Genomic DNA, 12,576 nt, shown 5'->3' with positions numbered 1-12,576 from the left:
AAGGCCATAGCAACACATATGTGACCATCCACCACAAAGTGGTAGTAAAGTCGGCTCTAGATCATTTTCTGTTTATTGCAGATTTTGAAAGAATGCACTTTCAGCTTTAAAATGACACCTCAACCAGCTTCATCGGACATCTGGAAGTGAAGTTATGGTTCATCAAAGGTCAACTTTCTTATATATTTTACATAGAAATCCATATACTGTTTTTGATTGTATCTCAAAATGGAAAATGCTGACTTTACGACCAGTTTGTGGTGGATAGGCACATATTTGAACTCTTTAAACCCCAAATTGGCTGTAGAAGTCTGGTAAATGTTTTAATGGTCAAATTAGGACAGGCAATTTTATTCATATGATGGGTAAACCTAAATTTCTAGCTACGATCCTGATCACTGATGCCACCTTGAACTACACATCCTTGTCTGGCGCCCTCAACATGTTTCCGTCACTTGCGTATTTTCGTGGCATGGTGTGCCAGACTGCTTATAAAGTAGCCAAGCCTATGGCAACACTGGGACTTAATAGCAAGTAATAGGGTTAAAATGGTTAAGTATCCATAGATTGAAAATGTCAAAACTATTACTCATTCATGCTTATGGGTGTCAGCAAGTTAATCAGTTCTGCAAAGACATTAATGAGTCCTGTCTACAACTGCGTCAACTATTCAGTGATTTTATCCCTTCAAATGTGTCACACCTCAAACACTAAGGTGCTCTAACTAAACATACTTGAAATTTAGTATTCAGTCAAAGCCACTGTAACATTTGTTGTGGAGGACGCCCTCAAGTTTTGTAAAAGTTTTACATGATCGTAATGTACATTAATGAACTTTATAACATAACATACGCTGCAAAAATCATGCCTTTAGGTGCTGTATTTGTGACTAAATCCAATATTTTGAATAGCATGATGTGTCCCGTCGTTTAATTCCTATACGATTGAAATATTACTAGTCAACAAATTTTGCATAAAATTGCATAAAATTGCCGCAAACAGTTAAAATGTTTGTACTTTTGTGTGTTTAAGGCTGAAAGTGGGGGGGGGAAAAAAAAAAAAATTGGGGGAAAATGCCCCCCTTTCCCCCACTCCATGTAAATATATGAGGAAGTTCATTCTCACCTAATAAAACATCTTGATCATCTGACATTATAAGTATGATATTTGGTTTTCTCTCTCGCCGACTCTCCAGCTGATATTTGCTCTGCCGTCTTGGTGACGATGTTCGATGACGGCTCCTCCCGTCACAGTACTGTAAAAGAATGGTGCAGAGAAGCACCGTGGAGATGATGGTTCTTAGGCATCTATTGGACGGTATCATGGTGGTGATGGTGGCGGTGTGGTGGTAGAAGGCTTTGGTGTATAAGTGCTATTGCTTCAAATGTAGATCTGTATAAAATGAGAACAAAAATTAAAAACATGTTATTTATGCGAATTTAAACTATTATGGATATGTATATCAAATGAATTGAACACATTTAGCCAGCTCCATTTCGTCGTTGGCAGTGGCGGCGCTAGGGGGGCAAATATTTTTTTATATTCCCCAAATATTTTTCTTGCCCCCACTTTTGAGGCAAAAACCCCAAAATCACGTCAATTTCCACTTTTTGCGGCAATTTTGTGCAAAATTTGCCAATTTTGCCCCCCCCCCCCCCCCGAACAAAAATTCCTGGCGCCGCCACTGGTCGTTGGGCAGGAAAAACCTCCGATGTGTCATTGGTTCCTGAACATGTTTAAAGCAATACCTCCTCTGTAACCTGTTGGCAGTTTTGTTTTAAACATGTTCAGGGCCACAAGCACATATGAGGCTTTTCTTGCCCAACAACGATTTGAATTTCATACATCCTCTGAGAAAGACTGTACCCGAATCTTTGACAGAGGGAGAGGATGCATTTCAAACAGTGTATACGCCAATATTTTCGCGGTTTCAAGTATCACTGATAATTTTGCGAGGTGTTAAATTTGCGGTTGTTGGCAACTTATATAATAAAATACATAAGAAATAATTTCTTCATTTTAACCTATCCACGGGCACATATTAATCCGTGAAGTTTGCGAAAATAAAACCAACGCGAAAATTTCAGCATATACAGTATAGTTAGTTAATGTGGTAATTCCATGTGATATTCATACTTCTCCAATACAAAGGCAGTGGCGTGCGCAGCACATTGCAAGTGGCGGGCCAGGTTGTTCAGTTCCCCCGAATTAGGAGCAAATTTGGATGTTTTTAAAGTTTTTTCACCGAATCCCCCGAATAACCAACAAGAGTGGGGGGCCATGACCCCCCGTCCCCCCCCCCCCCCTTTGTGCACGCCACTGTACAAAGGTAGTGTAGATATTAAATGGAACAGCCCATTGTAGCGGGGTAACTCAATGACTTACCCAATACAGCAAATGATGCACCCACAGTATAAATAGCTTAACACACTCCAGAGTGTTAATTAATATGTTAACTAATAGACAGGTGTAATTAAAGCACTGTGAAGAAGCTCAGTATTTGCATGCACTGACTAATTACTACAGCGTTAATTGCGCTTATGCAGTGTCTACAATTTGTGTGTGTGACTATAGCAGGCAGACTTTGTAAAACCCTCCATACTATATGTAGCCATTGATCATATTTACATAACTTTTTCTGTTATCACTCAACAAATATTTCAAAATGATGTCATATTTCAGTTCCAAGTGGGCCACTTGATTCAATGAAATGTTCATACATGTGTATATTTAAAAAAAATAATTACTTGAAATAATTGTCAATGCGTACATTTTCTTCCTAACGGGGCGTGGTCTGATTTTTTCAAGTTCTATCTTACATTGAGCATGCATTGAGGCCTATTATCATTACCATTACTGTATGTTTCCAAATTTTGCGCAGCGTTGCTCCAGCAATTTTGACATGAAAACCAAAAATGTGTGTGCCACATCGAATAGTACATACTTACAACTCACCATGCTTTTGTCCACACCATCTGAACAAAATATATTCTGGATGTTAAAATTTACTAGGGTAATGACAAAGATATGAGCTTTATTTTAATACCAAATCTCAGTTTTTATGAAGAAAAATGGGAATGAGTCTTTTTGGGTCTCACCCTAAACATGTATTTTTTTAAACTTTTTAAAACTTGTAATCGACATGTGATCAGTGCGCGCTGGTTCGAATACGAACGGTTCTGATTTTTTCTCTCATTTATTATAATGCCAGTTTGTCTGTGCTCCATTTCTTTATTCTTTTAAACTTGTTAAATATTGAAACTTGTTTACTTTAAAAATATACATCTCAAGCTGTTGTTTATCAATTGCTAACAAACATTTGATATAAAGTTTGAAAACACAAACAAATCCACACAAACAAAAATATTGGTACAAAAATATTAATGGAAAAAGAATTCTTGATTCAGACTTGAAATAGAAAGAAATCTACCGGTATTAAAGATCTCAAGTTCACCACGAGACAAACAAATATTTGCAGATTGATAATTATAATTGATATCACAACATACTAATTGTTAGTCTGTGTGTTGACCATATGACAACAGACCAAAGTATGACAAAACACCTATTAATAATTTGTAACAACTTGAAACTTATTTACGTAAATAGTTCAAGTGTAAGGTTACACATTAAGAGAAAGACACACATGTCACTTTTTGACACAAGCAAAACGAATAATCTGACACTTTGATTTTGAGATATGGAAAAAACAAGTATTCAACTTCTTTTGATGAAAAATTAACCAAGCGAAAATATCCTACTATAAAGTAGTCAGAAATATAATAAGTGTATAAATATTCAGGACTTATGGTTCCAATTTCATATACCGTATTTGTTCCATTAACCGCCCATGCCCCTATAAGTGCCCAACCTGTGACTTTTCTACATGATATTCACCATCAATTAGCGTCCAACATCCATGCCTATGTATGTGACAGTGGTGTAGTGCCATAAGGGGCATGGGGGCGGGGTGCATGTGCCCACAATCGATTGCAAAATTTAGAAAATCCCATAGGAAAATTGCCGAAAATTGGCCTGTGCCCCCTCCACCAATCAGACCCAGTGCCCCCCAATCATGGCTGATGCCCCCCCCCCCAATGATGACCCACGCTATGCCACTGGTATGTGAATAATACAAGTCAATCCTTATCCAGAAATCACATTAACTTTTTCTGATTTTTTTAACAAATGAAGCTCGATCAATCTCAACATCTACTTAAATAATTTCGTGGTCTACTTTTAATTAAGAACAATATCGCCTAAATGGGATTCACTCCTCAGTGTCAAGGAAGTCAGGCACATTGACAGGCTAAATCACTACAAAATCACATACTCTAATAAAAATTCCCTTTAAAAGGGAAGTCCAGCCTCAATGCAGAAGAGGTCTTGTAAATAGTTTGGGTCACCGTGAAAGGCATTTTTTAGGATCACGCTTACATCCATGTTACATGACAGTTCACCAAACCATCAATGGTGAGAACATGCACACTGAAACAGCAAAAAACATTAACTCCTATAACTCCTGTCAACTCTTTAATTCATTACTCCAAATTGTTCTGTATTTTTGTCTTTACTGCTTTTTACCCATGCTTATTATTAAAATCAAGAAATACACTGCAGTTGTTAGTTAATTCGCTATGTTAACTCAACTACAAAATCACATACTCTAAAAAGAATAGGGTCTCACGACCGTCTCAGCTTTGAAAACGTTTCCTAGAAAGGAAATTTTGAGTAAGGCTTAGGCATTATTTGGAAGGCACCTCTGCATGACCCTCCTTTAATAAGACCAGCTTTGGTTTTAATCTGAATAAGAACACAGGATTCGCACTTCAGTGCCAAGGAAATAGAGTCCCACTGACATGCTAAATCGCTACAAAATCCAGCTTTGAAAATGTTCCACCGTAAGCAGGAAATTTTGAGTATTACTGAAGGTGCAGGTGACACATGGAACTTTATTTTTTTGTATTTCTTTATTGAAATACCTGGCCATGACCCTCCCTTAAGACCTACTTAAGATTCCCTCTCTAATAACTAGGAAATAAAGCCTAATTAATGGACTAAAACGATACAATATAGTGGTAAAATTCATATAGGAAGACATTTCTCCTACAGAAATTCTATATGAAGGGCCTTCCTTAACAGGAATGCAATACCATAATGATACACATTATTATAAAACATATTGACAGCATCCCTTACCTCACACAATTAAGTATATGACAAGAACTGCAAATACAAATAGATCCAAAATGACGAGGGTTTGAACTACCATGGCACACGACGACATATCAGACTGGCTTCACCACTATTCTTAATGTACTTGCTCTGCTGGTTTTAAGTACGTTAAGTAACATTTACAGTGAAATCACAATTCACTAGGGTTTGAACCAGAGAGCTCAAGATACAAATCAGGTACATGTATATGACAGGGTTCGAGGTTTGAGGACGGTTTCACTGCCAAATGTGTGAAAAAAATATTTAGGTGTGAAGAATACTTCTAAAAATGAGCATATATAGTATTTCTAAGGTAAAAATGTCTGAATTTTCAATTTTTCTAACTTAGAATACTGTATCTTAAGTCGTTTTTGGGTTTAACATGGATTTATGGCCATTTTTTACTGAAAATGACCAGTTTTAGGTGAAAAAAAAATCACCATTAATTTTTAATCCCTAATATTTTCTACTATATAGATAAATGTTGTCTTTCTCTGTTATTTTGTATTACCTGATGGTTTATTTGTTCAAATAAAACTGTTTTTAATTGATTTCATTGCTTACTTTGTATACCATACCCGGATAAAGTTGAACTTGAAAGTGAAAAAACGAAGCCCAAAAAAGGTCATTTTCGAGAGATTTGTATCTTAGTTTCGCCATAAAATTTGATCTAAAGGGGCTAGAGACCTCATTAACCCCTCATTTTAATGATATTTCAATTTGCCACACACTGATAATAATTTTAACTTCCTTCAAAAAAGAAAAATTGAAGAAAATTGAAAAAATGTTACCCCTACCCCTAAGCGTGAAAAAAATATGGCAAATTGTAAAAAAAATTATTTCGGAAAAACTTACGGAGGTACAGCTCTGAAAAGTTGATCGTTTGTGCACTCTACCAATCCCCACAATCGATTAGATTTGTGGAATGATGCCATGTATACTTTTTTCAAAATAATTTTTTTTACGACTCAGATTTTGCCCCATTTTGAGGTTCACGCCATTTTTCTGATGTATCAACCCCTTAAACCCAAAGGTCACACCCAAGTTATTCCAGGAAGAGCAGTCAATGCCTTTCATGTTGTGCCCTCAAATATGTAATTATAAAGGGATGTTATACATGTACAGCAAGTACAGTGTCATCTAGTATGGGCAAAGCATGGTTGCTTCTGGTATCCAGCTAAAGTCATTTCCCCAACTGATGTACCTGAACATCTGAGAAGTTCTATCCTGAGAAAACTGAAACAGAATCAAATAATAGTCAAGTGGTATGGTGAAGAGAACTTTAGTTCTGTACCAGCTCATCACATCAACCACTTATCAGAAAATAAAGTTGATGCAGCCTGTGCCGCTAAATCACACAATATTCAGTTGCGCTATCAACAAGCCATTTCTGATGTCAGGGCTGAATAAAGTGCTATGCTTCAGTATAAACATTTTAAGATTGTGTAAAGGTAATCAGTTATACATTAACACTTTAAGAACATCATTTCTTTATGACTTTAGACATCAATAGATTTATTGTCTTGACACCAAACCTGACCGCTATATGTTTACTAAATATATAGGAATACAGGGGCCTCGGTACCAACATCATTTCATTTTCATACATGAGAACAGTGTTTAAGCAGTCTTTATAGTTTGTTTAACATATTTATAGATTCAAAACAACTTTAACTGAAGTAATAATGCTCTGTAACTTTTTTTAAATACAGTTGTGTTCCAAGTAGACTCCCAGGATCTTCGTAAAAACAACATACGTTTAGAATTTGTGAGATATCTTTAAAATGGTGATACCCTGTGTATTAAAAACTTCAGAAATGGACTCAGCACAAAATTCTAGTCCAGAAAACATGTATAATGTTATGATAACATGAACTTCATTTTCCCCCATTTTGGCAGTAAAACCGTCCTCAAACCTCGAACCCTGTCATATGTAAAACTCATACACACACAATTCTTTTATAACTCCACTATATACAACTGTGTCACACATGTATGCACACTGGCACTGCTTGTGGTTCTCCTCATAGATATTCTAACCAATTCAAAGAACTGCACACTATAGAATCCTCCGATTTTCTGGACTCAAACCAGAAAAGCGCACATCAAGCCTACCGATGATACAAATCGCAATGTACAACACACTATATTGATGTTGCTCTGTTCTAGCCCATTATAGCTGACCTAAACTGGTTGCTATATTATTCCGATACTGCTGCTGTACACGTAATGGCCTTACTTTTCACTATTAAATCCCGCGATTGAATCCTGAAATATCCTGGGCTTGAACCAGTCGAGAGGCATACATGTATAATGTTAACAGACAAGTATATGGTACGTATACACACCTGTAGTATGCTGACCACCACCTGTACTGCAAACACTATTTAGAATATGATAGAGTGTGATATTGCACCTATACTTCGCACCCAGACCTGTACTTCAATGTGCTTCTGTACACTGTTACATCCTAAATGTAAATATTTCAACTTGAGAACAATCACCAGGCTAAACAAGAAACTATGGTTCTATGTAAACTTTTATCACAACTCACAATTACATTGTAGTGATACCATTACAGGAAATCAGCTAATTAGTTGATAGCATCAATGAGTTGATAATGAATAGATAAGAGGAAGTGTATTGTTTGTATAGTTGCAAGGAGACATTCTGATGGGGTATATGAGTGGGAAATTAGGTATGCAGAGACTCATTGGAGCAGTAATTTTAATTAAAACACCTATATTTACATCAAGATTGTTATACAGGTTAATACAAGAATATTCTTGGAAATTGGGTTCTATTTTCCATCCCCGGTGGGTTCAGTTTGTATTTAAAGGTAGGACGTATGACCGTTCCAGGATTTGAAAATGACCCCTATTTCACGGGGAATCGAGGACATTTGCAGCAATTTTACCCCCTATTTTGCGTGAAATCAAGGAAAATTTGCCCTGAAATACCTCCCCTATTTTTATCATTTTGAGGACGCATTTTCATTTCACCCCCTTATCACAAGGAATCGAGGACATTTTTCCGATATAAATACCCCTATTTTTACCATTTCAAGGGACGCTTTTGAATTTCCCCCCTATTTCACGGGGAAATGAGGACAATAACAAAAACTGTAGCGGTAAAACGCGGACGAAAGTCCTAGAAATACACCTTATTTTTCATTTCAAGGACAATAATTGCTCCAAAACACCCCTAATTTGGACAATCATGAACATTTTGTCCTCGAAAATTCATGGACATTTCTTGAAAAGTACCCTAATTGGAACCATCATGCGTACACATTGTCAGTGAAGACTGAACCCACCGGGTTTCCATCTATATGCAATAAATGAATGCCATATTAATACTTCACACATCATCAACAGTAAAATACAGGCTTTCAGTACATTTTGTCTTCATATTCCTAGTATGTGTACAATGTTTGCTGCAAAATATGGTGTTTTCTGGTTGATGTTTGCACAAAGTAAATAAATCTGAACTCATATTTGGAATACATTCAAGATGCAACACAAATTAATGGATAAATAAATAAATTGATAGATAAATACATCAATGGAAAGATAACGTTCTATAAATGCAATAAATGAGTGCCATAAACTTCTCACGTCAGCAAATAGTACAGGCTTTCAGAACATTTTGGTTTTTCCTACATGTAGTATGTGTAATTGCTGCAAAATATGGTGTTTTCTGGTTGTTGTTTGCCCAAAGCAAATAAAGCTGAACAGAACTCATTATATTTGGAATACATTAATAAAAAGGTGCAACACAAATTAAAAATAAATAAGTGGACAAATAATAAATAAGTTGAAAGATAAATACATCAATGGATAAATAAATAAATGAATGAATAAATAAATATCTGGAAAAATATAAATAAACAAACACAAATAAATAAATAAATAATAATTAAAAATAAATAAATAAATAAATAAATAAATAAATAAAATAAGATAAATAATAAAGGGCCAATAAAAATGATATTTTGCTACTTCAGACTTACCTGAGTGATCAAAATCATGGTCATCTACTCTCCTCTATCATCATTAAAATGTTCATCTAAGCTTCTGTTCATAATAATTACAATTAGATTCCATATGAAACTTATTATCAGTGTATGTATTCTACTCAAGTTGGGAGCCCAGATTCACAGTCAAATTTAATAATTGAATTTTCCAACAACAACATCACAACATCATTTCCTTTCTATATCCTGAAGTAGAATGATACTTTCATGTCCTAACTTGCAAAGTTAGCCTCCAATGCCTAATGACTGACAGAATGTATAAAATGGGGCATCACATCTGAAGTTGCCCCATCCTCATCTATAACAATAGGCAAATCATCCTAGTCATAAGAGCATTGGTATTCTTTGTAAACTCCTATTGTCATCACAGGATATCCCTTTTAAGTAGCCTTCAATACAAGTACAGGGCCATTGTCAATTCCTCTTTATGTGTTACTTATCAATGGATAAATGTATCAATTGTTTATAGATTTAGCTATTAGTTGATAGACAAACTAATTGAATGATTTCAAGTTCAGGATACACAGGGTTGCCAAACCCACGATTTGGTAGCCCAATTGGGCGACTTTAGACAATTTTCTCCATGACTTTTGACAATTTCCTGTCCCATAGAAACCAATGGTTAAGAAAAAATTTGGCGACTTTTCAACATTGGCTCCTGCATGACTTGCAGCAGTTTCCTGCCCCATAGAAACCAATGGTAAAGAGAAAAATTGGGCGACTTTTGGATTATTTGACCCGCGATTCAGGCTGAAATCTGATCAGGCAACCCTGAGGATACACCTTGCAAGAAAGAGCAAGGTTGCCAAACCCATGATTTTGTAGCCTAATTGGGCATCTTTTGAAGATTTCCCCACAACTTTCGATAATTTCCTGTCCTATAGAAACCAATGTTTAAAGAAAACAAATTGGACGACTTTTCAACATTGGCTACCGCGACTCTGGTACAGTCCTGCATATAGCAACTAATAGTTAACAGAAAAATTGGGTGACTTTTTGATAATTTGACCAGCGATTTGGGCTGAATTTTTTTGGCAAACCCTGAGAAAGAGATGAACTTCTATCACAGATATTAATATACATACATAAGTTCATCTCTGATTTGTGTTACAAGTTGTAAACCTAAACCTATCAAAATGATAAACAAATGATCAATAATAATATTGTGATTAAAAATAGTGCCAAACTGATACAATGAAATACTTTATTCATTAATTTTGATTTGATGGTAAATATTGAATTATTCTCCTCAAAATTTTCATTGCTAATTTCTTTTACATATTCCTGACAGGTTTCTATTTTTTTTACATGCAAATAATTATTAATGTCAGAGAAATTTTCCTGCACCAAGTTCTACTGCAGTCCGACATGCTGCTGGGGGAAAACTGGAAATTGTTGAACACCGATTTCCCAGTTAATAATACTCGGATACCGTAGTGATAATATGGGGATAATATACTACTCTTACTTGTAGTAGTACTCATGGTACTTAGTTAGTAATCTTAGATCAATGGATGATCGAGATCAAAACTTGCGTTACAAATTACTATTGCCGTTGGCAGTCATCTTTTGTTGACAGCTGGTAACCATGGTAATCATAACAACTGTGCTCACTTGGTTACCTAGCCAAGAAATTGGTTAAAATCTGGAAATTCTCTGAAAACAGGAAAGTGTAGATTTGCATCAATAACTTAGATACTAACATAAACAATGTTGGTTTTTTGACAATGTCATATAGAAACCATATTTGTATTTCCTGAAGCTACATGAACTTTATTCACCACAGAAAAATATACACTTTTTCAGTGATTACACTTTTTCTAACTGCCGCTCACTAATGGCGTCATCAGGTTGGTTTTTTTAGGAGGGAGTGATCGGGAAGGGGGTAAAAATCAGAAAAATTAGTATTTTGGGCCAAAATATTGTTTTTGTCGCCCGACTGGCTATGGTGGCAAATGTCATACCCCCACCTTCAGCATCGCCACTGAACATTGCCAGCAACTGCATTATGTAGCTCTGAAGAAGAGTCTCCGTGGCACAAGGCTACATGTACACAAATCTTTGCTGGATCAAATTCCTGGGTTGAATTTGTCTAGGTTCCATTGGTTCCAAAAATCTGACCTGGATCTGGGTTAGTTATTATTTTGCAGAAATCGATATTGTTTCGGTGATCAATATCTTGTAATGAAACATTGGCAGATTTTTTATGCTACACACAGATTCACAGAAATCTGTTTGCTGTAAAATTTCTTTTTTATTCGTATCCAGTTCAGTACTACTGACCCACTTTTCTTTCATATCATTTTAGCATGTTTATTAGTTTGTGCACCATTTCAAATCCTGCCATTTCCTCATTGCCCATAATTGGGTGCATGACATTAAAGGCATCAAATTAGAGGGAAATGAAACGTTAAGGGATGGGGTATGACGTTTGGACAGTATTTATTGTGGGACATTAGAGCACATCAGACTTATCGAATTGCATTCTGAATACGAAGAATGTCATTCTGATATCAAATAATTTAGATTTTTTTGAAATTCGCAATGTAATACAAATTGTATGGCAAATGATTAAAAATTGATATTTTTGATATTTAACAGTACTCGAAGTAAACTTGATAAATCTGATGATATGTACTTAAAGTGTATGTAGGTGGGATGAAAAGCCGATGATCAATTGAAAATTTTGAGCTTTCGTATTGAAGATATGGATTTTTTTCCCAAAACACTAAAAAAATTCAGGTCTTTTTCATGAGAAAAAAACCCATATCTTCAATATGAAAGGTCAACATTTTCAATTGATCGTCGGCTTTTCCTCCCAGCTACATACACTTTAAGAATATATCAATCATTAGATTTATAAAATTTATTTTTCGAGGACTGTTATATATCAAAAATGTGAAAAATATCAAATTTTTATAATTTGTCATAAAATTTGTATTATATTGTGAATTTCAAAAAATGAAAAATATTTGATATCAGAAAGACATTCTTCGTATTCAGAATGAAATTTGATATGTCTGATGTGCTCTCATGTCCCACAAAAAATACTGTCGAAAACGCTCAAAACGCTCATTTCAGATCCCTTGAGTTTCACAGATCAGTGAAACACCTTACAGCTATGTGAATTCCGACTGCCAATTAAACTTAAAGCAATATTATAACATTTTCAAAAAAAATAGATTAGCATTTCTTTGCCATAAAATGTTAGCTTTTACTGTCAGATATATCCCTTTTATTTTTGAGCCGAACAACTACGGCAAAGCAAAGAAAATTGGAATTTACTACCAGCGCACGTGTCGCCAATACATACCACTCCTTCGGTC

General features: G+C 35.4%; 1 protein-coding gene across 9 annotated transcripts in view; it reads right to left on the bottom strand.

The window, feature by feature from the left end:
* The window catches only part of LOC140162827 (extracellular sulfatase Sulf-1-like), a 251,062-nt gene that overhangs the window by 38,595 nt on the left and 199,891 nt on the right, over positions 1 to 12,576 (bottom strand). For 7 of the 9 annotated variants that reach the window (XM_072186129.1, XM_072186131.1, XM_072186132.1 and 4 more), the window contains one exon: positions 1,126 to 1,392. In XM_072186129.1, the coding sequence (XP_072042230.1) occupies positions 1,126 to 1,324 (199 nt within the window). In that variant the 5' untranslated portion in view covers positions 1,325 to 1,392. Of the gene's footprint in view, positions 1 to 1,125; positions 1,393 to 5,199; positions 5,295 to 9,226; positions 9,273 to 12,576 lie in introns of those variants that run through there. The other 2 variants (XM_072186133.1, XM_072186134.1) reach the window with 2 other exon arrangements.

Source organism: Amphiura filiformis, chromosome 10 (genome assembly GCF_039555335.1).
Source record: "Amphiura filiformis chromosome 10, Afil_fr2py, whole genome shotgun sequence".
NCBI classification, from domain to species: Eukaryota; Metazoa; Echinodermata; class Ophiuroidea; order Amphilepidida; family Amphiuridae; genus Amphiura; species Amphiura filiformis.
This window is presented reverse-complemented; position numbering and strand designations above follow the sequence as displayed.